At 36.0% G+C, this 27,392-nt stretch overlaps 3 protein-coding genes across 4 annotated transcripts; 1 reads left to right on the forward strand and 2 right to left on the reverse strand.

Moving 5' to 3' along the window:
• Positions 1 to 139: 139 nt before the first annotated feature.
• On the reverse strand, positions 140 to 9,577 carry LOC137010536 (uncharacterized). The gene is made up of 2 exons (XM_067372607.1): positions 8,698 to 9,577; positions 140 to 770 (listed from the first exon to the last, which is right to left on the reverse strand). Exon 1 carries the CDS (start codon positions 9,575 to 9,577, stop codon positions 8,801 to 8,803), a length of 777 nt encoding a protein of 258 aa, XP_067228708.1. The 3' UTR covers positions 140 to 770; positions 8,698 to 8,800.
• A 173-nt stretch (positions 9,578 to 9,750) lies between these two features.
• Positions 9,751 to 11,970, reverse strand: c21h17orf67 (chromosome 21 C17orf67 homolog). Its single transcript, XM_067372609.1, has 4 exons — positions 11,915 to 11,970; positions 11,748 to 11,794; positions 10,314 to 10,402; positions 9,751 to 10,094 (listed from the first exon to the last, which is right to left on the reverse strand). The coding sequence occupies exons 1-4, from the start codon at positions 11,968 to 11,970 to the stop codon at positions 9,978 to 9,980; spliced, it is 309 nt and encodes a 102-aa protein (XP_067228710.1). The 3' UTR covers positions 9,751 to 9,977.
• Positions 11,971 to 13,054: 1,084 nt separating this feature from the next.
• Positions 13,055 to 27,317, forward strand: dgke (diacylglycerol kinase, epsilon). Of its 2 annotated transcripts, XM_067374620.1 has the most exons (11): positions 13,055 to 13,908; positions 15,028 to 15,184; positions 16,166 to 16,285; positions 18,129 to 18,272; positions 18,516 to 18,673; positions 18,768 to 18,816; positions 19,067 to 19,180; positions 22,223 to 22,294; positions 23,186 to 23,313; positions 23,465 to 23,576; positions 25,108 to 27,313. In XM_067374620.1, the coding sequence occupies exons 1-11, from the start codon at positions 13,475 to 13,477 to the stop codon at positions 25,321 to 25,323; spliced, it is 1,704 nt and encodes a 567-aa protein (XP_067230721.1). In that variant the 5' UTR covers positions 13,055 to 13,474; the 3' UTR covers positions 25,324 to 27,313. The 2 variants fall into 2 exon arrangements, with proteins under 2 accessions (XP_067230721.1, XP_067230722.1); XM_067374621.1 differs by lacking the exon at positions 16,166 to 16,285 and having other exon boundaries at positions 25,108 to 27,317.
• Positions 27,318 to 27,392: the final 75 nt, after the last annotated feature.

Raw genomic sequence — 27,392 nt, forward strand, 5'->3', positions numbered from 1 at the left:
CTCAACTAATCATATTGAATCATACTTTTACAAATATAGGATAATATAAATAGGTTAGCTTATATTTTTTACATCTAAAAAAACAAAACAAAAAAAATATAAATAAAATCAATGCTTATTTGCGCAGAGTAGCATTAAATGCAAGACGGGACTACATTTTTAAAATTCCCCAAACCTATAATTTAGTTATACAATTCTGATTTTATTTCAAAGCCTTTTATTTACTTAGGCTACTAATTCGGCCTTTGTGATTTTATGAGTGGCACGTGACAAAAGTCTAAACTTTTAGGTTTACACAATGTGCTTTCGATCAGCTAGTGCTGGGCCTTCGGATATTGCAGTGTAAAGGTCAAACTCTTGGCTATATGTTTATGAACTTTACTCTCCATCAATCTTCTAAACTACCTTTTTAGTTTCGATTTTACTCGGTTGTTTACGTTCCAATCATAATACAACGAAAATACTCCCAAAACACGCAAGATGATAAACCACAGTCACAAACAAAATTGAAAGCAAAGCATTTATTTTGATTATTGATCTTCTTATTCAAAATGCAATGTTGTAATTCGTTAGAAAAACAAACACCGATTCTAAGATTTTCCATCTAAATGAGACTTCTAAAAATGCTCATATACTATCGATAGGTGGGGGTCTTCGTGGATTTTGTGTCCTTGGACTCAGCTTCAGCTTTTCCGGGTCCTTTCTTTTTTATTGCAATCCATTTTGTTGTCTTGATCAGCACTGTCGTCACCGGAATTCTTGTCTTCAACCTGAAAAAAAATAAAAAATAATAATCACTTTGCATTGATTTTGCACTCAACTAAGTTAACAATATCATTTTAATAAACGTCAAACCTTTTTCTTGATAAAATCAATGAGGTCGCATTTACAATTAATTGTATGCCTTCTTTAAAATCATGGCAAAACAGCGCAACAAAACTCGAAAGAAACGTATGGTAGATTTAACCATGGTAAGTATACTTAGGCTACTATTCCTATAGCCAACCCATCACACATAAATAATCATAACAAATGTAACCCTAAAATGAATACAGATTGTATTCTGTTTTTGTTGTTTGAGCTCCATTGCTTAAAAACAAAGATGTTGTAAGTGTGTAAAACTGTTGGCGCTGCCATCTCAATTAGAGCTAGGTAACCGGTAACATGACTAAGGAACTTACAACTCAGACATTATCTGGCGTTTAGCCTGCACACTCGCACAAGAGAGCACACCTGTGTATATTACTCCTCCCACTTCATTAAAACAGATCACAGTCAATTAAAGAACACATACAATTACATATGTCAACACCCCCATTTGTTCTTAAATTGACAGAATATACCAGTGCATCTCATACATACATTTCCAAATTACAATTAATTCTTCACACTCCAAATAAAAAACACATTAATTTATCCATCCTAGCCTTAGACACAGATTTTGTTAGAATGTCTGCCACCATATCAACTGTACGACAATAATGAAGAATTATTTTGCCGTCATTCAGTACAGATCGACCAAAATGATACCTTATGTCGATATGCTTACACCTTTGTCGACACACCGGATTCTTTGAAAGTGCAATAGCACCCTGATTGTCCTCAAAAATAGTCACTGGTGCATATTCAAGTACATTGTCCATTCCATTGATTAGATTGGTCAGATACAAACTTTCTTGTGCAGTAGCTGATAAAGCCATATATTCGGCTTCACATGAGGATAAAGCAACAGTTTGTCGTTTCTTAGATTTCCAAGAAATAACAGGCCCATTCTTGGACAAACTGAAACAGTAGCCAGTAATACTATGCCTGTCATTCAAGTCTGCTGCCCAGTCTGCATCGCTATAAGCCACAAGTTTCAGATCTACATCACTTCTCTTATAACATAATTCCAAGTCTGCTGTACCTTTCAAATACCTCAACACATGTTTAGCAGCAACCCAATGTTGTTCTTTTGGTGCCCTTAGATATTGTGACAATTTAATAACAGTGAAGCTCAAATCTGAGCGAATACTTGTCATCATATAGATTAAACTGCCAATCACTTCTCGATACCTCTTTAGGTCAACAGGTTCACCATCATTGTCAAATTTTACTTTGATTTCACATGGGGTTGACCTTGGTTTGCAGTGAGTCATATCAAATCTCTCCAAAATTTTTAAAATGTATCTTTCCGGATTCATTTTTACTTTACCATGTTCTTGCGTAAAGTCAATGCCTAAGAAATGTCGAAGTTTTCCCAGATCTTTAACTTTAAATTTAATTCCCAACATTTCCTTCACATTTGATCATTACTCGCTGCAATGATGAGCTCATCAACCCAAATAATCAGTATGACTCTTTCTTTGTCATTGTTTACTGTAAACACAATAATCTGCTGAATTTTGAACAAAATCATTTTCAATTAAGAAATCATGCAGCATCTTGTTCCAATTTCGTCCTGATTGTTTCAGACCATACAGTGATTTATTGAGCTTACATACCAATTCTTCTCCTCTTTTTGACTCAACTTCAAATCCTTCAGGTTGCTTCATATAAATTTCACAATCTATAGGAGCATGCAGATATGCAGTTTTAACATCCATCTGATGTAACTTCAAATCATGTTGTGCTGCAAGCTGCATTAACACACGTACTGAAGTTACATCAGCAGTTGGTGAAAATGTCTCGCTATAATCAATACCTGCCACTTGACTATAACCCTTTGCCACATACCTGGCTTTATATACTCTCCCATCAGGATTTTCCTTTATAGCATAAACCCATCTTCCCCCTACTGCCCATTTACCTTCTGGTAGGGTTGTTAATGTGAAAGTATTCTCTTTCAGAGAGTTCATCTCATCTTCCATAGCTTCAACCCACTGCTCTGAATTTAAAGAGCCTAAGGCTTCCTTCAATGTCTGGGGAACATCACATGCAACACGATAGCAATAGTCAATAGTCAATGGCTGATCTACATCATCTTTAACCTCATAATCATAGTCTGCAAAGTACTGGGGGGGGGGTCTTCTTTCTCTTTTTGGATATCTAGTACCTAGATCACTCTCTTTTTCACCCTTTGTACTGACTTCACCCTCAACTTTAATTTCTTGTGGAATCACTTTAGACCGATCTAGTTTTGGTACTAAGGTTTCAACCTCCCTCCTGTATTCCAAATATTCATCCACATCCTCCATTGTCTGAGTATCCCTCTCATTTGTACTCTTTGTGACAAACTTCACCAGTCTAATCTTGAGCACTCTCCCTGTGTCTGGATAGAAAACAAGATAAGATAAGGGTTATTTTTGTCATAACCAACAAATATACCCTTTCACATCGCTCATCCAACTTTTTCTTGTCATACTTGTATGCATAACACTCTAACCCAAACATTCTCATTTTGGATAGATCAGGGTTTTTTCCAGTTATCAGATAGCATGGAGTTTGTCCCAGACGTCTATTATAACATCGGTTTCTAATTATAGCAGCGGTCTGTACTGCATATGTCCACAATTCTTTTGGTAATTTACTCTCAATTAGCATACATCTTGCCATTTCAAACAAAGTCCTCCAAGCTCTTTCAGCTGTCCCATTTTGATGGGGTGAATAGGGAGCTGAGGTTTCATGTCTAATAGCATTTTTGCTGAGCAATGACTGAAATACAGAAGATGTAAACTCCGTTCCATTATCTGATCTAATACATTTGATTTTACCATATGGTGCAACATCAGCAATGAATTTCTCAGTAGCCTTGGCAGTGTCACTTTTGTTCTTCAAAAAATAGGTAAACACAGCTCCTGAATAGTCATATGTGAATGCTAAGGCAAATCTGAACCCATCTTTCCCTGCTGGTTCTATAGGACCTGCCAGATCTGCATGAACAAGTGCAAATACTTCTTTTGCTTTCTCATCTAGATCTCTATTTCTGTTCTGAGCAAATTTGCCTTTTACACACACTTCACATTTCAAATTGGATCTGTCAATTTTACCTCTAATTTTCATCCCATCTGTAACATTCTCCAACTTTAACACATCATCATAATTACAATGACCCAGTATTCCATGCGGTGCGGTAAAGTTGGTTTTATGTTGGACATTCGTTAGACATTCGCCAAGCAAATTAAGGGACTGTCTCAAAAGTACACACACACATTCCAAGATGTGACACCATGTAAAGCATATTAATAAAATGTAAAGAACGGAATTAAGTGGGAAACCTTATTTTAGTGGAACACATCATTTTAAGCTGTGAATGGGTTATTTGCTATGAACTGGTACATTGTTATTACATAGTACTCCACTATTTTATTTTACCTGATAGAAACAGGTGTTGTCAAGGCAAGTGTAATATATTCACTAACACTTGCAACACATTATAAACTACTTGGATTTTGGAAATGTCATTTTGTCAATTTTTTATGAATTTTGGAAATACACAAATCTATATAACTTCCTGGTCATGTGACCCGATGATGTCACACCAGTTGTTATATGTTCACACACACCAGTCGCACATCATACACGCATTGGATTTTAGAAATGTCATTTTGTTAATTTATGAATTTTTGAAATACACAAATCTATATAACTTCCTGGTCATGTGACCCGATGATGTCACACCAGTTGCGATATGTTCACACACACCTGTCACACATCATGCACGCGTTGGATTTTAGAAATGTCATTTTGTAAATTTTTTATGAATTTTTGAAATACACAAATCTATATAACTGTGGTAACTTCCTGGTCATGTGACCCGATGATGTCACACCAGTTGCAATATGTTCACACACACCAGTTGCACATCATACACGCGTTGGATTTTAGAAATGTCATTTTGTTCATTTTTTATGAATTTTGGAAATACACAAATCTATATAACTTCCTGGTCATGTGACCCGATGATGTCACACCAGTTGTGATATGTTCACACACACCAGTCGCACATCATACACATGTTGGATTTTGGAAATGTCATTTTGTCAATTTTTTATGAATTACACAAATCTATATAACTTCCTGGTCATGTGACCCGTTGATGTCACACCACCTGTTATATATTTACTAATATGGCATCAACAATATATATATATATATATATATGTATAGTTGTAGTGTATATACCGTACACATATATTACACATATTTCGGTACTGTATATCTACATTCCTGACCCAATGACTTCACATAACTTTAAATACAGTAGGCTTTGTTCACACTTTTTTTACTACACACACTTAGCTTACACAGTTTGCTTGCTTACAATGTATGACTGTATTTATTTTTTTTTCCATATATTCAACATTATTTCAATTTCTGTTATGTGACCTGATGATGTTACAACCCCTGTAATATACAGTAGCCAACATTTGAAGTGGATCAAAACATTTCATCAAAGTTGTCCTAATTTTTTTTTTTATCCACTTCAAAGGCTGACTACTGTATTTATGCATATTTCTCACCAATGACTTTCATTTTCTTTTTAGGCTTTGACAAGGCATTTGATACAGTGGAACATAGCTTGAGGTTTCACGGTCTTCTTTGTTAATTTATTTTCTAATATCATTAAGACACTTTATGCAAACAGTAAAAGCTCACTGAGATTACACGGTATGTTCCCTAAATGTGATCTCTAAAGTGCTATCACACAGGAATTCCCAATTTCATCTGTTTTATGTTTTCACCAGTTTTCTGTTGCTTTGCAAATACATTTTTAAATAATCTATAAGCAACTTCTCTGCTTCTAAAGATTTTATTTATATTAACAAGATATATTTTGTAATAACAACAAGTCCTTATTCTTTCAGCACTGCTTGTTGCAAATTTTGGTTCTGCAATTACATTTCACTTTTATGGAAATGCTTTTCCAAATTCACAATTGCAAATATTTCTCTTTGTTTAAATTGGAAAAATATTGTTTGGATTATCTTACATTAATTTGTACAGTTTACAATTTGGCATATTTTACCATAAAATGTATGTTGTTTTTGCTGAGATATGGTATTTTTATGTCAAAAAGACTTTGAATTAACAGTCATTCACATTTGCAAGTGATTTGATGCTGTCGTGGTTGATGTATATAGGCCTACATTTAAATATTTGTAATACCCCAACCAGAATATGATTAGAAATGTCATTTTATGTATATATTTATTTATGTTATTTGTTTAGTTGTAGACCTTTTTCTTCTTTGTTAGAAAACATCAAAACAATAGTGGCAATGGATTATTTCCCCCCAAAACATACTGAACATTAAAAGAAAAGTTTATCCTAAACAGTTGCATGGTTTGCATTGCTTTTAAAGTTTTACTTTTAGAAATTGTTTCCAAATATATGTTAATGTCAATTTTAAATTGTTTAAAAATATTACATATTTATATATATATATATATATATATTGTTCGATCCACTTGAGTATGGTTATAGGCCTACAGTAAAAAAAGCCATAATAATTATTAAATAACATATAAATAGACAGTTATCTATATCAATTGTAAAATATTTTAATAACACTTGAGTAGAGGCCTACTCAATGTTAATTATCTTATATGAAAACTCCTCTACTTTGTTTGTAATAGAATATTTATTTGTCATCTATAATGTACTCCAATCTAACTGTTTTCTTGAACAGAAAGTTCAATGTATTAACAGCAATAATATAGTTTGTTTGGACAATGGAGAATAAGCAATTATTAGATCTATAACCTATTCAGCCTGAAATAAAGTAGCACATCAAATGTCTGTAATCCAATAACCCTCAAAAGATCCCCGGGAATTGCATACAATTAAATCTTGTCTAAATATTGTTAAATTCTATAAAACTAAAGATACTATCATCTTTAATCAATTCCTCAACCAAAATTCCCAAACCAATTGTCATTAAAATTGTTTTTTTTTTCTAACATTGATTTATTTATTATTCCAAACTGTGCATTAATATGCATTTCCATTCAAAGGAATTATTATTGTACATTACAATAAAACCTATATGTAAGTTTACAAGTGTAATTGGTATGTTATTAACATCAAAATTGCATTTTAGTAAAAACTCTGATGCGTTTTTGAAATATAACATTTGGTTTTATGTATAGATATGTAACTACTTATTTCACTGTAATACTACATAATGGTGACATTACAAGATCCTAACACCATTAGTTCACATTTGTTAATATTTAAATAATGACCAGAAACAGATGAAAAAGAATTCAAACTGTTGATTGTTTAACTTCTGTATGTTTTCTTAAATAAAGGGATGTGTCATGAGCTAACTGTTGATGCTATTATATAAAGTTGTCAGTACATTTGATAATAGTCATCAAATGTAATCAAAATTAAGTTTCTTAAATGTAGTCACCTTCAGTTGTGTTGAATGCCTTTTAAAAATCAGTAAACAATATTCAAACAGGGTAACGCAATTTATATCTAATATTAGCCACATATTATTCCTAATACAGATAATAATAATTAAAATGTTTTTGTGAAACTAACAAATGCAAATGTAAAAATAATAATAAAAGAGCATGTACATTTGGTGAGAAATGTGTGTGGCTATATTAGGGTGGTTTTGACAAATTTTCAGGTCACATGACCAGGAAGTTATATAGATTTGTGTATTTCAAAAATTCATAAATTGACAAATTGACATTTCCAGAATCCAACGCATGTATGATGTGCCAGAGGTGTGTGTGAACATATTGCAACTGGAGTGACATCATCAGGTCACATGACCAGGAAGTTATATAGATTTGTGTAATTCAAAAATTCATAAAAAATTGACAAAATGACATTTCTAAAATCCAATGCGTGTATGATGTGCGACTGGTGTGTGTGAACATATTGCAACTGGAGTGACATCATCAGGTCACATGACCAGGAAGTTATATAGATTTGTGTATTTCAAAAATTCATAAAAAATTGACAAAATGACATTTCTAAAATCCAACACGTGTATGATGTGCGACTGGTGTGTGTGAACATATCACAACTGGTGTGACATCATCGGGTCACATGACCAGGAAGTTATATAGAATGTCACAACAATTGTACAACAAATGTACAAACATTTTTTTTTTTTCATATCTCAGTTGTTTATCATATGCTGCATGTATTTATATACATAGATTGTATGTGATTTCAGCTCTTTAGATAAAACAACCATAAAGGTAAATATATTTATTTCATTATGACATTCACTTTACTTACATATTTATAACAGATATATAAATAATATAAAAGCTAAAAATTTTGTTAATCTATACTTAATCTATTTACTTGCATCAACTACTCATGAAACAGGATCGTGTTTTAATGTTTAATGGAATAATGCACATATTTTACCAACTTTGTTGTACATTTTGCACTTTTGAGACACTCCCTAACTTGAAGCGCCCAAGTGGGGATCATTGTGAGGACTTTCACTTCTGATTCTTAAAACAATAACATCACCTATTAATATTATAATTAACTTTTGATACTAGGATTTATAATGTGATCTGAACGAGATACAGCATCATTCACGTCTTTATATGCGATTATATATCAATTAAATCTGAAGAAAAGATCGAATGTGTAACGAATGTCCAACATAAAACCAACTTTACCGCACCATTTCATGCCACGTCTGAATATCATAGCAGGCGTTACACTCATCAATCTCATTAGCAACAGTACTCAAATAAAACAGTCTGTCATACATATGAATATCAAAAGTTGTACCATTTTTGTGAATGAGTCGATTCTGTCCATCTTTGAAGATTACTGTCGCTCCGTGTGAAATTGCCGCTTTGACGGAAAAGAGGTCTTGAGAAAATGATGGCACTTAAAGTGCCTCCGTCAACATCATGTCCACAATGCGGCCATTGCTATTTCTCAAACGCAATTTAGCGGTACCTTTCTTCAGCGCGATACCACTGGCCCGCTCTCCATCAGCCAGCTCCAAAATGTGGCTCTGAGGCTTGAAACTCAAGTCGAAATCCACGAATTTCTCAATGTCCGTAACGATGTGTTTAGTAGCTCCAGAATCCACCATGAGGCCTTTCATTTCCACTCCATCAATCGGAACTTTATTCACCTGCTCCACCATAAACGCAAATGTGTGATCCTCCTCTTCATCCACCGTTTGCTTCACTTTATCCCGCTTTCTTCGACGACAGTGCACGTCTTTATGTGAGGTGCTTTTACAGAAACTACACCATTGTCTCCGTTCCCCGCGCTCCCCAGCAACCACCTTGCACTCCGCGGCTTTGTGACCTTTCTGGCCACAGTTGTAACAGGTGAGTCTCGTACTCCAATGGTCCCTTCCTTTAACTTTCATTACGCTGTCCTCTCTCATCACAAGCGACATACTCTTATCATCTAATAATTGGATCAGAACTGCATATGCCACTTCATTTTTACTGTCGTCTTCCTCCTCCGCACCCTCATCGTCCACGGCAGAGGCTTCACCCAATATGGTGGATTTCAAACCTAGAAGACGCAAATGTGCCAGAAACTTTGTTTCCCACAGTTCATAATTCTTTTCATCTCCGTCGAAACATAAACGGTTCCATCGGTTCCCAAACTCTTTACTGGGCCCATAACCTGTTGGCGCTGCCATCTCAATTAGAGCTAAGTAACCGGTAACATGACTAAGGAACTTACAACTCAGACATTATCTGGCGTTTAGCCTGCACACTCGCACAAGAGAGCAGCGGCCTTTTTATTAATGATTGCACACCTGTGTATATTACTCCTCCCACTTCATTAAAACAGATCAAGTCAATTAAAGAACACATACAATTACATATGTCAACAAAAACCGTGACCCAAATTGTTGTCTGGACACATTTGAGTTGCGAACCTAATGGTTTTCTTCACTAATTCTCTTTCCATTTATAAAGAAAGGAGTGAAGGCACAATTTACATATATGACACCATGTTACTAAGCTCAAACACTGCAGTCTTCAGTGAAATACTAAAGCTTGAGATGATAAGACCTATGGATCACTGCAGACCAGTTACACAGGGTAGCCGTAGTTGCGGTCACAACGAGGGAAGCAGTGAGGGTTCAGCCAGTGCTCCATATTGGTCTCCCGAGCCCTCTGCTCCAGCCTCTGCATATGCAGCATGTGTTCCTGAAATACACACGGTGAACTCTGAATTCGAAACTATTGACATGGAGCAGTTCACTTATTGATTTGTTAAGAATTTTCTATTTGAAACCATGCTACAAAGAAATGTGATCACATATGTATATTCACAAAAACAGAAAATTACAGGCTCTCATGCATGATGTTTGCATACGCTTTGTTATTACAAATGTGAATAAAAGAAGTGGAGAGTAGGGTCCACACCCTCAAAGGTTCATCAGGGTGTCCAGGCTTCTGTCTCTTAGTGCGGAGTAGCTGCTTTGCAAAGCTCCCCTTAATGATGGGGTTTGCATTTAGAAAAATGACACATACGCATCAAGGTCACCTTTTCGTGTAATTTCATGGTAATGACAGCACAATTTATTCATGTGACGAAATTTAAAAAAATGAAACTGGTTCACAATTTATTCTAAATATGTTGTAAAAAGGTCACAACATTTGAGCCATTATGTATATTTTTATGCAAATAAATAAGATTATCAAGACTTTCATTTGCTTTCTTTCTTTCTTTCTTTCTTTCTTTCTTTCTACTACATGCTAATTTTTCCTTTCTTCATTCTTTCTCAGGCGGCCTTTCTGTCTTCTGAACCTTTTTTCTTTGAGATTTCCTCGAGTCCATTGGGGGGATCTAATTTGTATGAATTTTGGCCTTTCTCTTTCCCTCTTTTTTCATCTCCCTCCTTCTTTTTTTTCCTCTCTCTTTCACACAGACACGCACGCGCACACATACACTTCACTTACTTTCTCTCCTCCCTCCACATTTCAACCCCTCCCTCCCTTTCCCAGCGCTGTTTCTCTATAGAAGAACACAAAGTGCCCATTCATGATCGCGTCTCCCCGGGGAGGTAGCTCGCGCGTGACCTGGAGCTCTGACCCGCGAGGGGTATGAAAATGAGCCCGTTACGGTAAACACCGACGTGGCAGATAAACAGCCTAGCAGCATTTAAGATCAGTTTTATACGTTTTTGTCATGTATAAGATACGATTCTTTAATTCTTAGGGGGCTGGGGAGTGCAGGAAAAAAATATTAGGCCTACATACCTAATTTGTAAGATGAGTGTGTTCAGGTAACATTTCAGCAGCTACAACAATATTAATTTCAATTTATTTCACATTTATTTGTATAGCGCTTTTCACAATACATATCGTTTCAAAGCAGCTTTACAGAGAATGTAGCCTATATCAACAATAGGCTATGAATATAGGCCTAGCCCACAAATAAAAAACGAGAACAATAAAAAATAACTATGCAAATTGTGCTTAACGTTTTGAGTTTTCTTTACAACAGACCTATGTAACATTAGAAACGTTTAGTAAATGCGGTGGAGAAAACAATGACAAACTAATAACGTAGCCTAAGATAAGCATAAGTATAATGAAGATAATCTCACAGAACACCATATTAAAGCATTTCAGTCGTAGAATTGCAGGAATACAAAAAAAAAAAAAAAAAAAGTTTAGTCTACTTTCAAATGCCATTATATCGAAATATTATAAAACAAAGTTCTTATTTTGCATGAAAATGAAACTCAGGTAGACCTGCATATAAACGTCACAAGTCATAGTGAAAAGCAAAATAAAAACAAAGGGATATGCAAATAGAATCCATGTTATATAATTTCCACAGGAAAAACATACCAGTGCAGAAGGTCAATAAGACCACGCAAAAAAAGGCATGCAAACAGCTTCATTTTTACTTCTGTCCGTCCTCAGCTCGAAATAACTGCACTTGAGTGTTTACCCAACTTATGAGGGGGAGAAATAGACTACATGGCAACGTCATTTAGAAGTTACCCCCACAGCACCTCTGCTCACAGGCCACTGGATAGGCTACAGAAAAAGACGACTCCTGCCTGCACATCTGGATGAAGTTACAGACATATTCCACAAGATGTCGCCCTCACTTAAACTTACTTCAGACATATCCTTCAAAAACTTGCTACATTGTGGTCTTGTGGGTGCCAGAAATTTATTGAAAAATTATGGTGACAATGTTTCAGGCATTATGGTGTATTTCTATCAGCCTACCCGAGCAATTTGCTTTGCACTAATATAGGTGGTAAAAGACTCAACAAAAAAGGTGTATTTCAATGATTTTATTATTATTATTATTATAAACAGGAATTGACTGCACAGATACCCAAATAAAACACCTGACAAAGACAAAATACCTTCAGAATAACAAGCAGGCTATAATGTAATAATAAAAATAAAAAAATATCCTACCTAACAACATAAAACATAACATTAACAAAATAATAAGATACATGACTAATTAAATAAAATATAATCAAATGTAATGCGTCAGTGACTTCTGTAGACGTTTTTTTCCCACGTAAACTATGAGGGGACTCATATTTAGGCTACTACCAAGAAGCATAATTAGAAATATTTAGCTGTAAAAGTTTATCTTGTTAAATATACTTTATATTTCCACCATAAAGTTCAAGTGTAATAAATAATAGCGTGCTAAAATGTTTAATTTTAAAAACACAGTTCTACAGTGAATTGCCCTAAAGATCAAATATAGGCATAATTATAATTACAATAGGCAAGTTATTTATTTATTTATTTTTTGTTTCTGGTAAAATTACTAACATGTTTACAGTAGACCTATATCTAGTTCATTAATTCGAGAAAGAAAGAAAGAAAGAAAGAAAGAAAGAAAGAAAGAAAGAAAGAAAGAAAGAAAGAAAGAAAGAAAGAAAGAAAGATGTCTGGTTTTCCACTTATTCTTAGAATTCTTATTGTAGGCTAACGTTTTTTTATTCGTAAATTTTTCACCTAGGATATGTCATTATTATACCTCATTTATTATTTTTCTTTTACTAACTGTCATGATCCTGGGACGCAGAGAGTTTCGGACTGTTCGATTTTTTGTCACACGTTATTGTGTTCCTATTGGTCACTGAAAATGTTCCGTCATAAACCTACGTCATCATTTCCGTTTCCGTATATTAAACTAGATGAATCTAGTAAGGATTTTATAAGCTGTTTGTATTCGTTCCATGGTTTCAGTGAAGTGCGTGGGTAAGAAAGATGACGACGGGATCTCCCCCTTGAAAACATTATGTAGTATGGACGTGGATGTAATTGATCTGCTTACAGTTTGTCTTGCTGTACCAAGTGTTTGACGGCAAGGAGGTGTTTACGATGGCTGGTCTGTAACATCATTGTGACTCAAGTTTGGTGCATTGCCTGGCGACGTGATGATGTGCTGCTCGGATGGGGTTATAAATTGAAAATCGTTGTGGGATCTCATAGCTACGGCACAATGACTGATGACGATCGCTGGAATTTACTGATCCATCTCAGCTGGTCTGACTTGTGCATGACGAAGGTCCTGTAAAATTAGAATTGTGGTTATGGAGGATAGTACTGAGGAGCTACGGGAGGAGTGGCCTTTGCTCCTCTGGACCATGGTTGCTGTTCTGGTCCCAGTGTTCATCACATTGTGGTGCAGCTTCCAGCGTCCCAAACGCAAAGTTCAGCTGAAAGATCTCTTCCGAAAGAGCAAACACGGCTGGCATTACACGGACCTCTTCAACAAGCCCACCTACTGCTGCGTGTGCTCTCAGCCCATCCTGCAGGGGGCGTTCTGTGACTGCTGCGGCATATGTGCTGATGAGCAGTGCATACATAGAGCAGATCGCATCCTCTTATGTAAGGAGATCATGACCCAGAGTCAGACAGATGGGAGGTTCTGCCACCAGTGGGTCAGAGGAAATGTGCCCCTCGCCAGCTACTGTACCGAGTGCAAACAGCAATGCGGGACTCATCCTAAACTCTGCGACTATAGGTACTTAGTATAATCCTGCGTATAACTCATATAACAGAAAAGCACAAATTATCCTATTGGTATAAAATACATGTAAATACATTTAAAACAGTGGTCTTATGTGACGTCGGAGATATTAAAATGCTAACACAACTTTGGAAAAAGAAAAAAAAAGAAGGCCTAACCATGTTTAGGAGAAAAGCCTATGTGAGATAAATTAGTAAAAACAAAGTTTGGCTCATGTTTTTTAATCAACATAGACCAAAAAAGGTCTTAAATGAACTTTAGTCTAGTAGTGAACAAGTGAAGGAGTAAGAAAGATGCAGGTGTTCCCTTTTTCTGTCATGGCACTTTTACATACTGTCAACGTACTTTTTAAAGATTAATAAACCGGTTTTGTAAAAATCTTAAGAGTAAGGTGGATAGGGCTTTAAACTTTTTAACTTGAGAAAGAAAATACAAAAATCAATCAAAAGCTACCTTGACTCCCTCTCTAACCATAAACAGAAAAAACTTTTTTTGACAAGAACACTCACCTTCCATAGTTTTATCAATATTTGCAAAAGTCAAAGTTAATATTTGCAAGAAAATCTTAAAGAAAATACTAGTGTTTTTGCAGCTTAACTTACAGCAAAAAGAATGATAGGATGGCAACAACATGGAGAACAATAGCAATAGAGAGCATACAGCCTAGAACAGGATTTTAAAGCTTCTTTTGAAATCCATTTCTGTTGAGGATGCGGCACCTGAAAATGCATTAATGACTATTTTACAGAGCAAACTGGAAGCCTGTCCTTCTCTATGTGTTTATTCTTTCCAAAGCGTGATTTGATTAAAAAGTCAGAAATTCCTGTAATCCAACTATTATGTGAGATCCAGGACCAGGTTCTTTCACTTTAATCCTCAGTGTCAAAGGTAGCACTAATCTGGTGTCAGATAAGCTTTTTCGAATTTGAAATCACTTTGAAATCATTTGTGCCATTATTTTACGATTTATTAAGATTGTATCTTGTGGAAGATAAGAAATATTACGATGAGGTTTACCACAGAGGCTTTGCTGTCACTAAAGTATACATTTCAGTGTTTTATAACAAGCTACAAGTGCCCTCACTCACATTTGCTGGTTTTATTCGGGAATAGGTGTGTATGGTGTCAGACCACAGTGCATGACGACTGCCTTTCCAGTCTGAGTGATGATCTGTGTGATCTTGGAGAGTTCCGCTCTGTTATCATACCTCCATATTACCTCTATCAAGTCAACAAGCTCCGACGAAGACACCCTGATGAGTACAGCAAGGTGAGGATCAATTCACAACAACTAATATCTGTCACACAAGGGACATTTTTTTTTTCCTTCAGCTGTGCACAGAGGCTGGTTTGTCTGTCAATCTATTGTTTAGTGTGTATTTAAAGGGGTCATCAAATTTCCTTTGACCCTTTGACATATAAGACATCATTGTGCTCTAAAAAAATACTGTACGTTTCGAAACTCTTCAGTTTCCTTGTTAGTCCAAAAACAGTTTACAAGCTGCCAAAATGACTAATTTTCTGCTTATGGTTTTTGTGCCCCTTTAACCCCTTTAAACTGAGTGTTAAAACCAGAGGGTCAGAAATAGGGTAGACAATGGCCATTTTATTCTAAATGATAACTGCTCTTGATGTAAAAAGCTTTAAGATTATACGTTTTATTATAAGTAGACCTCAGGGAATTTCATAAAATAATAAAAAATGTAGTTCATGATCCCTTTTAAGATTTGAACATTTTTAATTTGCATAACATGGATTTTCTCTCATTTTTACACCCTAAATAATCCTGATTGAATGAAATTTCTGTGATTTCTTTGTAAAAATGTTTTAAATGGACATCTTTGACCACTGCGCAGTCTCGTTGCTTTTTCAGCATCTTGTGTATAATCGCTGCATCAAGTTAAATGAAGTTCTACTTTTGAAAAAATGGATCTCGAGACCCTGCATTCCCTTCCTATATTCAGTACAGCGTACTTTTAAGTGCAAAAGGCCACAAAAGCTTTTACTTGTCTTGAAAGGTATTTCTTTATGAAATGCTTATTATATGTAAAATAAAATATGCATAAGCTTTTTGAAAAACTACACTTTTGATTCAATTACAAACTGAGTCTTTTGAAAAAATGTGGAATAGAGAACCAAAGAAAGAAAAATCGTCCCTCAGGTCCTCAACGTCAGTGGTTAAATGATGAGTTCATGCAGTCCAATGAATTAACCCAATTGACTGTTTAATTGTTTATTTGTATGCAAGTAGCTTGCTGCATTGTGCGGGAGTGGCTGGACTCCGGTTTTGGTCTTGGCAAACACAAGAAGTGGCAACAACATGGGGGAGGTTCTACTGGGAGAATTTCGTACCCTTCTGAACCCTGTACAGGTATCAGTCATCTCTGTGGTCACATTCACACACTCAGCCCCAGTCTTTCTCTGTTTCCATGTACAAACCCGATTCCAAAAAAATCCAAATTTCAATATTTTATTCAGAATACAACATAGATGACATATCAAATGTTTAAACTGAGAAAATGAATAATTTTAAGGGAAAAATAAGTTGATTTTAAATTTCATGGCATCATCACATCTCAAAAAAGTTGGAACAGTTTATAACAGTCTGAAAACGTCTGGGGACTGAGGAGACAAGTTGCTCAGGTTTAGGAATAGGAATGTTGTCCCATTCTTGTCTAATACAGGCTTCTAGTTGCTCAACTTAGGTCTTCTTTTGATTCTTCCTCTTTATGATGTGCCAAATGTTTTCTATGGGTGAAAGATCTGGACTGCAGGCTGGCCATTTAAGTACCCGGATCCTCCTTATACGCAGCCATTATGTTGTAATTGATACAGTATGTGGTCTGGCATTGTCATGTTGGAAAATGCAAGGTCTTCCCTGAAAGAGACGACATCTGGATGGGAGCATATGTTGTTGTAGAACTTGGATATACCTTTCAGCATTGATGGTGCCTTTCCAGATGTGTAAGCTGCCCATGCCACACGCACTCATGCAACCCCATACCATCAGAGATGCCGGCTTCTGAACTGAGCGCTAAAACAACTTGGGTTTTTCTTTTTCTTTAGTCCGGATGACATGGCGTCCCAGTTTTCCAAAAAGAACTTCAAATTTTGATTCGTCTAACCACAGAACAGTTTTCCACTTTGCCACAGTCCATTTTAAATGAGCCTTGGCCCAGAGAAAATGGCTGCACTTCTGGATCATGTTTAGATACGGCTTCTTTTTTGATCTATAGAGTTTTAACCGGCAACGGCAAATGGCACGGTGGATTGTGTTTACCAACAATGTTTTCTGGAAGTATTCCTGAGCCCATGTTGTGATTTCCATTACAGTAGCATTCCTGTATGTGATGCAGTGCTGTCTAAGGGCCTGAAGATCACGGGCATCCAGTATGGTTTTCTGGCCTTGACCCTTACGCACGGAGATTGTTCCAGATTCTCTGAATCTTTGGATGATATTATGCACTGTAGATGATGATGATATATATATATATATACACACAGTATCTCACAAAAATGAGTACACCCCTCACATTTCAGTAACTATTTAGTATATCTTCTCAAGGGACAATACTATAGAAATGAAACTTGTATATATTTTAGAGTAGTCAATGCGCTGCATGTATAGCAGTATAGATTTACTGTCCTCTGAAAATAACTTAACATGTAGCCATTATTGTCTAAATAGCTGGCAAGAAAAGTGAGTACACCCTAAGTGATAACAGCTCTACATCTTTTACCCATGCAAAGCCACATGTCCTATTCATCATGTTCATGTCTGCTTGATAGGACAATACAAATTTGCGTATCTTATTAGAGCAGTTAAAATTTGGTGCTTTGAGTACAATTCTCTCATACTGACCACTGAACAACTAAAACATTTAATGGTGGCCTAAACCTTTTGCACAGTACTGTATATATAATAAAAAAAAAAAAAAAAAAAAAAAATATATATATATATATATATATATATATATATATATATATATATATATATATATATATATATATTATATATATATATATATATATATATATATATATATATATATATATATATATTATATATATATTATATATATATATATATATATATATAATTTTTTTTTTTTTTTTATGATAGTTCACATTCATTTCCTTCTATTATTCCCATGTTACATCCAATTGTTTAACAAGATGATATAGTTTTTTTTTTTTTTAATTGTTTCTTCCAGGTGTTTGATCTCTCTGAGCTGCCCCCTTCTAAAGCCCTGCAGCTGTGTACTCTTCTGCCCCCAGGCAGTGTGCGTGTTTTGGTGTGTGGGGGAGACGGCACAGTGGGGTGGGTTCTGGATGCCATTGATACAATGAAACTGAAGGTGAGAGCTGTATAAGCTGAATATTGAGTGGACTCAAACATGTCATGCATTAGATTAAAATCAGTTGTGGATGTAAACCAAACACCTGTAATATATAAAGACTGTATATGAATGTGGCCTGGTTAGTAGGATGTGTAATTATTATTTTCACATTTGTGGTGTTATTTCTTAAAAAAAAAAGTCATTTGTTGTTTTTGTGTTTTAAAATATTGTCTATGTTTGTCGGCCTCTTATTCTATATAGGGTCAAGATCAGTTTATCCCTTTTGTGACCATCCTGCCGTTGGGCACAGGCAATGATTTATCAAACTCTTTGGGATGGGGAGCAGGATATGCTGGAGAGATCTCAGTAGAAGAGGTGATCAGGAATGTTCTAGATGCTGAAGTAGTCAAGATGGACAGGTGAGACCCTGGCTGTGCTGTATAGTCTTGTATTATGAGGGTTGGCTTTTGTTATTCTTCAATTTATTTTGAATTCTTGCCTTGAATGTTTCAGATGGAAAGTTCAAGTTGCCTCCAAAGGAAACTATTTTCGTAAGCCAAAGGTCAGTACATACGGTATTTGAACAACCAGCAGTAAAATTATAGTACTTCACAGTGTGCAAGAAATTATTTGTATGTTAAACTGGCATAAATTTAAATTTAAACTGGCATAAAAATTATGTATTAGCATAAAATCCCATTAAATATCTATGTATTAAATAAATCAGTAGTATTGTTTAAATAACGCTTTTGATTCATTTAGCGGTTAAGAAATGAGATTGTTATTTTAGCTCAAGGTTGTTTTCTCACCAGGTGTTGGCCATGAATAATTATTTCTCAGTGGGTCCTGATGCTCTCATGGCGCTGAACTTCCATGCGCACAGAGAGAAAACACCATCCTTTTTCTCCAGCCGAATCATCAATAAGGTCTGAGGCATTACCATCTTTTCATTTAAAAATTAAATTAAATCCAAAAAGCATATAAGATTGTTTCTACATGTGTTTATTGAGATAAACTACATATTTCAGTGTAAATACATTTATATATGTAAGCACAGGTAATTTCTTTTTTTTCTTCTTTTTCTTTTGCTTAAGGTTTCAAAATATTTCCTTCCTTATAAAGACTTTATATAACATCTCAGATTGTGAATGCAGCCGGGTTCCATGAGAAGGGGAACAAGATGCTGTGTCTTGGTGTTGACGCTATGGGGAATGGCATCAGTGTTTCTGGTGTCTGAGCATGTGTACCAAAGGTAATAATCATTGGCAGATGGCAGTCTATGTAACCCGCGGAGCACCCAAAAGTATAAAAGGCACCTGGCTTACACGTCATCAACTCTTTTGTCTGAAGGAGATTTTTTCAGGCATGCCTTGAAGCATGGCAACAACACACAACATCTTATTTTCCTTCTCAGGGAACCAGGATGCATTCGCAACCTGAGACATTCCCTTTCAAAGTGGAACTTTGACACAGTGTCTTGGTGTTGACGCTATGGGGAATGCAAAACCCACTACTCCATGCTAAAGAATGCCTGCCCCACTAGGCTGTGAGTATGCACAAACAGAGTGGGCATAGCATTTAAAGCGTTAGTTCACCCAAAAATGAAAATTATGTCATTTATTGCTCACACTCATGTCGTTCTACACCTGTAAGACCTTTGTTCATCTTCAGAACACAAATTAAGATATTTATTTTTGATAAAATCTGGTGGCTCAATGAGGCCTCAATTGCCAGCAAGATAATTAGCACTTTCAAATGCCCAGAAAGGTACTAAAAACATATTTAAAACAGTTAATGAGTGAATGAATGAATGAAAAGTGAGTACAGTGGTTCAACCTTAAAATTATAAAGCAACGAGAATACTTTTTGTGCACCAAAAAAACAAAATAACGACTTTTCAACGATATCTAGTGATGGGCGATTTCAAAACACTGCTTCGAAGCTTTACAAATCTTTTGTTTCAAATCAGTGGTTCGGATCGCGTATCAAACTGCCAAAGTCACGTGAACTATTGAAATTTCTAAACACTTATGATGTAACAAAGCCTCGTTAACTGAAATCACGTGACTTTGGTGCTCCATACCACTGATTCGAAACAAAAGATTCTTAAGCTTCGAAGCAGTGTTTTAAAATCGGCCATCACTAGATATTGTTGAAAAGTCGTTATTTTGTTGTTGTTTTTGGTGTGGAAAAAGTATTCTTCTCGCTTTATAATAATAAGGTTGAACAACTGTACTCACATAAACTGTTTTAAATATGTTTTTAGCACCTTTCTGGGCATCTGCAAGTGTTGATTATCTTGCTGACAATAGAGGCCTCACTGAGCCATTGGATTTTTATCAAAAATATCTTAATTTGTGTTGTGAAGATGAATGAAGGTCTTACAGGTTTAGAACGACATGAGGGTGAGTAATTAATGACATAATTTTCATTTTTGGGTGAACTAACCCTTTAAGTGACTCAAAGGATCTAGCTGGTGTCAGAAGAATGTGTCAATACCAAAGGGCACATCCTATGTGACTTGTGCAAGAGATGTGCAGTAGCTCTGCTTCCCAAGCCATTATCCACAAGTGTTTAGGCAATAACCCCTAAAACTTCTGACTTTAGATGAAAAGTCAGAAGTACTCTGCCCATAGCTAAAACCTTAGTTTTGCCACCATCCAAGGGGGAGCATGTATCTCAACCACAAACAAATAAAAAGGGAGGGAGGCAATGAGACCATGAGACACATTGTGGTACCCAAAGAGGTTCTTGTGAACCAGACTCTATAGACTCTATACCCCAAGGATGTTGCAGGGGAGCTTAAGTCTACTTAAAACCCCAATAACTAATTGGGGAGAGTGGCAAATAAGGAGGTGATTATCTTTTACTTGGATCTTGCTAAGAAGCCCACAAAGCACCCATTCAAAGGGGAGTGTATGTCCCTAGTTCAAACCCAAACCCACTACTTGGTGAGAGAAGTAAATGGAATAACAGGACACTGTGCACACTGCCCATAATAACTCCATCTACCTATATTGACCCTAAGACCCTAAGCACTTGTCACTCTCCCCTCAAAAAAAAGATAAGCGTGACCAGAGCTTCCTTAATGTAAACTTAAGTCACAGTGAGTGCATCCAGCTCCCTCAAGAGCTGAACATGTGCTCCGCTCCGAGTGAGATGATGCAGACCTCATGTAAGTCCTCAGGTGTAGGATAATGCTTACACGGAGGAACACACTGTCTTGCTCCTCTCAGTTATTTACATTACACGCTTGCAAACGAACGGCTCTCGAAGACAAAAAATGCTGATAACCCTTTTATACTCTCTGGTGTTCCATGTGTGACATCCTAGACTGCCATCTGCCAATAATTATTGATGTGTGTTTACACATGCTCAGACACTGGTCACGCTAATGGCGTTACCCATAGCATCAACACCAAGACACCGCTTCAGAGTTCCACTTCAAAAGGGAACTGAGAAAATGTCATGATTCTGTAGTTTGATTATACATTACATCCACAATTATAAAAATGGACCCAATTTATATTAACTGTCTTTAACAATTATGTACTAACATTTAGATTATTTTTTTTATACAATGCACTTATTGTGTACATATACGTTTTTACATTTGTACTTGTATGTAAAAAAACAAAAAACAAATCTGCATCTGTAATAATTTCTGTAGTTACATCTATAACTAGAATGTAAAACCTACCCCAGCCTTTAAACAAAACCATAGCACCAAACCTGTCCCTAAGATTAACCATAGCTCACCTCAAAAGCAGCAAAGGTGTTTTGCAATATAACATGAACACAATAAGTACAGTTTTGATGGCTAAAAAATATATATAGTAGTTTATACTAAACTGTCTTAGTAGGCCTACTACACAATATATCCTGTATTAATGCACTGCTATGTTCTCCTTTTTTCATTGTTTTGTAAATGTATGACTAATAGTACTGCCAATTGTCTTTTCTCATAGGCAGTCTATTTCCTCTATGGTACCAAAGATTGTTTAGTACAAGAATGTAAAGATCTGGATAAGAAGATTGAGGTAAACATTTTAACTTGCTCACTGAAAAAAGTTTTTCAAGGCAAAGCGTTCTCTGATGGTTTCCTTTGTTATCGTCATCATATGATTAGCATTTCTCTGGAAGTCTGTAGCCTTGACATTAATTTCCTGCTTCATTACTGTTGTGTGTTAAATAATTCTGTAATGATGATTAACTTGATTGAAACATGATAATAGACTGACATAATTACTTAGACTCTTTACAAATACTAAGGATCTATCTCTAACAAGCTCTATATTTTTAATGTTGGTTACTGATTCCTGGTGCTTATTTGTGAACAGATTTTTCTTTAAAGCTGCAGCTTAATTTCTGTGCCATAGCAGCACCAAATGGAATTGTAAACATGGTTGGTTAGATCCAACCTAAATGCCATTAGACAGAAATTGAAATGAGTGGACTAAGCAATTTTGAAAAAGTATCAGTGTTTACAATCTTCTTATATAAGAATGGCCGACTTGTAGACACATCTGCTCTGCACAAGAAAATTACATGTTTCATCTGTAATAATATCCATGGTAGGTGGTTTGTCAACTATGAAGATGAAAACAAAATGCAGTTTTTGAGAAAATGTGGGTCTTTTGCATTAATGTGCTGTAACCACTAGAGTGCATTTTTAAAGTAGCAATGAAATAGAAGAAGCGAGAGATCTTTTCCTCCATATTGTGTTGTACGTCCAAGTGAAACAGATTATTGAAAAAGAAAAAAAATGTAGGGCTTTAACTAAATTATTGGTGAAGTCTTGCATTTACTGAACTAAATTGCGTTTCTAATAGATATCACTGTGTTTATAATTTCCTTTTATATTTACATATAGTACTGCAGTGCATAATTACAGTTCTAATGCTTGTTAATGCTTAACTGTGTCTCTTTAGCTGGAGCTGGATGGAGAGCAAGTGACTTTGCCCAATCTGGAGGGGATAATAGTGTGTAATATCGGCTACTGGGGAGGTGGCTGTAGACTGTGGGAGGGAATGGGAGATGAGCCCTATCCTCCAACACGGTGAGAATCACTGTATCACTGTATTGTAGAGTTTAGAGACTCATAGTTTGACTTTGTGAACATGAGTTAAAATTAAATGAAACTTTATAGATCTGAATCACAGTAGGATGACATTTGAAAATACTGCCGGTTTAATATTTTCTTTCTTTAGTGTGGATGATGGCTTATTAGAGGTGGTGGGGGTATATGGCTCATTCCACTGTGCACAGATCCAGGTGAAACTGGCCAATCCTGTGAGGCTGGGACAGGCACATACAGTACGGGTGAGACCATAAACATGTTCTTTACTCATACAGCATTAATGTTGCTTAAGTGCGAGTTATGGTGTGTGTACAGGGAGGGGCACAACTCCACCCAATGCCTCTGCTTTGGGGAGTCTGTAACGAGTGTGTTTTTTCAAATATAATCATCATATATACACACAGTTACAGTTGGAAAGATGCAAGTTTTGTTTGCCCAAAACAAACATAAGGTGTCAATTTAATAAATGTTTGTTAACACAGCCAGTCTATTGACAATGAAAGCATCCATACTTCAAAATTGATCACATACAGTGTTTGGATAATGAAACTGAAACACCGGCCAAGATAGTGTTGGAGGTTTCACACCTATATATGCACTGTCTGGTGGCCAATCTTGACTGATTTTACATTCCATCAGTAAGAGCAGAGTGTGATGGTTGAATTAGCAGAGCAATAGCACAGCTGTACATAAAATATTGCAATAAGAGACACATCAGAGTTCAGTTCTTACAATGTAAGACGAACCACATCCAACAAGAGTAACTGTCGACGCAAGAGGAAGCTGTCTGAAAGGGATATCCTAGTACTAACCCGGATTGTATGCAAGAAACATAAAACCAGAGCTTCCCAACTCAATGCAGAATAGAATGCGCACCTCTACTCCTCTGTTTCCACCAAAAAGTTCATCAGGAGCTTCATAGAGTCAGTATTCAGGGTCGGGCGGCTATAGCCAGAATCTTAAGTCAACTGTGCAAATGCCAAATGTTGGTTTCATTGGGGCCAACTGTGGAAATCTTGGGCTGTGGACAGTGTGAAACATGTATGGTTCTCTGATGTGTCCACCTTCACTGTCTTGTGTGGAGAAGCCCCAAAAAGGCTTAACACCCGGACTGTTGCGTGCCCAGAGTGAAGTATGGGGGTGGACCAGTGATGGTTTGGGCTGCAGTAATATGGCATTTCCTACTGTGCTTGATGGGTGCGTCACTAACAAGGACTAGCGAACCATTCTGGTGGACCATGCTGTCTTTCAGCATCATAAAGCACCATTACACAGCAAGAATTGTGACAGAATGGTTTGATGAACAAATGGCCTCCCATGGCCTGCACAGTCACCAGATCTAAATATTTTTGAGCCACTTTGGAGTATTTTGGAGGAGCAAGTCAGAAAACATTTTTTTCCATCAGCATCACGTGACCTGGCCACTGTCCGTGAATAAGAATGGTTCAAAATTCCTCTGGCCACTGTGAAGGACTTGTCGTATCTGTCATTCCCAAGATGAATTGATGCTGTATTGTGGTCTAAAACCAGGTGTTTCAGTTTTATTGTCCAACCCCTGTATGTAACAACTGCAAAACCTACAATCAAGCAGAACCTCCAGCACAATCTGCATGTTTTTAAATGCTCAAGACAGACGTAACTACCTGAACCTCACAGCTATTTGCTGCCGCCAGTAGGAATTGTTTGTAATTTTCATTCTGTCATATACACCTATACTGTCCAACAAAAATCACAAAGATTAAATCATGGTTATCCTTTGCCTCTTTGTGGTAGCTGGTATTGAAGAGTTCTCGGATGCCAATGCAGGTGGATGGAGAGCCGTGGGCGCAGGGTCCATGCACCATTACCATTACCCATAAGACCCAGGCTCTCATGCTGTACCACAATGCAGAACAAACAGATGATGACGATTCCAGCACCTCAGAGACTGAAGAACCCTCAGCCGATCACATTGACACAGCTAGCAACACACAGGAAACCGTGTCTTAGTAAGGATATAATTACTCTGTGCTATTTCCACCCTAGAAATTAGCTCAGCATGAATGAAAGAAACCCTGATGTGATAAGTGTCTGATGTCATAGTCGTAAATGTACATAATGTGCATGTGCTACTCTAGCAGTGGTTATTTCTGAGCGTTTTAAAGCCTCTTTCTCTCTCAAGCATTAGGCAGCCCCCTCTAAGCACAGCTCCCATAGTTCTTAAACTGTCCACAAGAGGTCTGTCTCTGTTGAAACATAGGCGTTGTAGATTTGCTTGTATTTTTTTTTCTCACAGGGAGTTACCCGGAAGCTCAAAGAAGTGGCTAAGGCTTTTAGCCATTAACAGTCCAAAATGAAATCATATTTAGCTGTAAACAGAGCTCAGGCAATCGTAAAATTTAGTCCAGTGGAGAATGTTACAACCAAAGCTGCTTAGACATGAATGTCTTGCACTGATTGTGAGTGCCATAGGCCTGTGAGTAAACAAACTCGCTGCAGAAATCTTGCATTTGAGTTGTATAAATTAAGCTGTGCAATAATTTTGCTTTGGGTCCTTCTGTTTTGTTACTACTTTTGTGAAACAAATTTGCACTTCGTTAATCTAGAGTAGACCATGGATGGATGTGCCATTGATATTTTATTATTTTTACAAGTATTCCATTTGTATTATTGGTTTTGTTTATGAAATGGCAGTAAAATGTTTCAGAGCACTGGATTAAGAAACTATTCTTTATTTTCTTTTTGCCCTCAGTGTGACGTTTTTGTTTGCATCTGATTATTAGATATTTTATGTTTTATTAAATGTTTTTCTCTCACTTTTCTGTAGAGAGATCTTAGTTTTTATGCATCTTTCTTGAATAAAATCACTTTATGGTGGCATATAAAGTGATTTACTTTGCCATTGAATATGACCATCCTAATAGGATTATTTTCTATTATTCCACTCTTTCAAGTTTATCTTGTTTTAGTACAATTGTAGTTTATCCTCCCTTCATGACCCGATCATCACCTGATCTTTTGCTGACTGAGGCATGAAAACAAACCCCATTTGATGACTCAACAATGATTTGGACAGTTGTGACAAACAACATTTGTGATGAGTCACGCTCAAGTGATCTCTCGTATCAGTGATGTTCTTGAGAAACTTAAGGCAGTATGTAAAAGAAAAATAGCTGGAGGAGTGGTAATATGTAATAAGTTATATCTCTATATCTATGATTTTGATAAAGCACTTAAGCGGCATTCAGGAGTTACACAGATTATCCATTAAAACTTGCTGTGAACTTGAAAATCTGAGGCTTTGCTGATGTAATGTATTTAATGGTTCATAATTTTACTTCATTTCATTTCATAGTTCATTTCATATTCATAGTAATGAAAATGAAAATGGCAAACATTTTTCATAGATAATTGTGAAGATTTTGAAATGTTTACAAGATTGTTACCAAAAATATTATACTTTTTCTGCAGTAAAGATTATTTTTACCTGTTAAATTATGCTCATCAGTTGTGCATTGAAATTTAGACTGCTGTATTAGTCTTATTAAAACAGGTTCAGTAATGTCTGAAAACCTTGAGAAAGAATAAAATCAAAAATTGTAAAGTGTATTTCTTATTTAATATCAAAGAAAATTTATTTTGAAATTACATGTTGTAACTACTTTTCCCATTTTGTTTATGTGTACAAATACTGAAGCTCTGGTTGTGATGAAAACCTCTTTAGAACTGTAATTACACTTTCTAATTGTTGTTTTGTTTCCTCAAGACACCTGTAATGTTACTAAAACTAGACTGTTTACACATGCTCTAAGTGTGTCAAAGGGGTTTTAAACAAGAATATTATTCTCAGTGGGAATATGGCTGATTTGTCATTTTAATCATTTAGGAGTGTTAATGTTGGATTCACTGTATTGAATATTGAAGGTTGGGATATTTTGCACTGACTTCTGTATGCTAGAAACATGACATGGTTGACGCCCATGGCTTATGGCTTATTTTTCAAATGCAAATAAAGCATAGTTTTGATCTGACAGTGTAAATGTCACTGTAGCTGCTCCTGCCTCCTGGAAACGTGTAGC

This window comes from Chanodichthys erythropterus, chromosome 21 (assembly GCF_024489055.1).
Source record: "Chanodichthys erythropterus isolate Z2021 chromosome 21, ASM2448905v1, whole genome shotgun sequence".
NCBI classification, from domain to species: Eukaryota; Metazoa; Chordata; class Actinopteri; order Cypriniformes; family Xenocyprididae; genus Chanodichthys; species Chanodichthys erythropterus.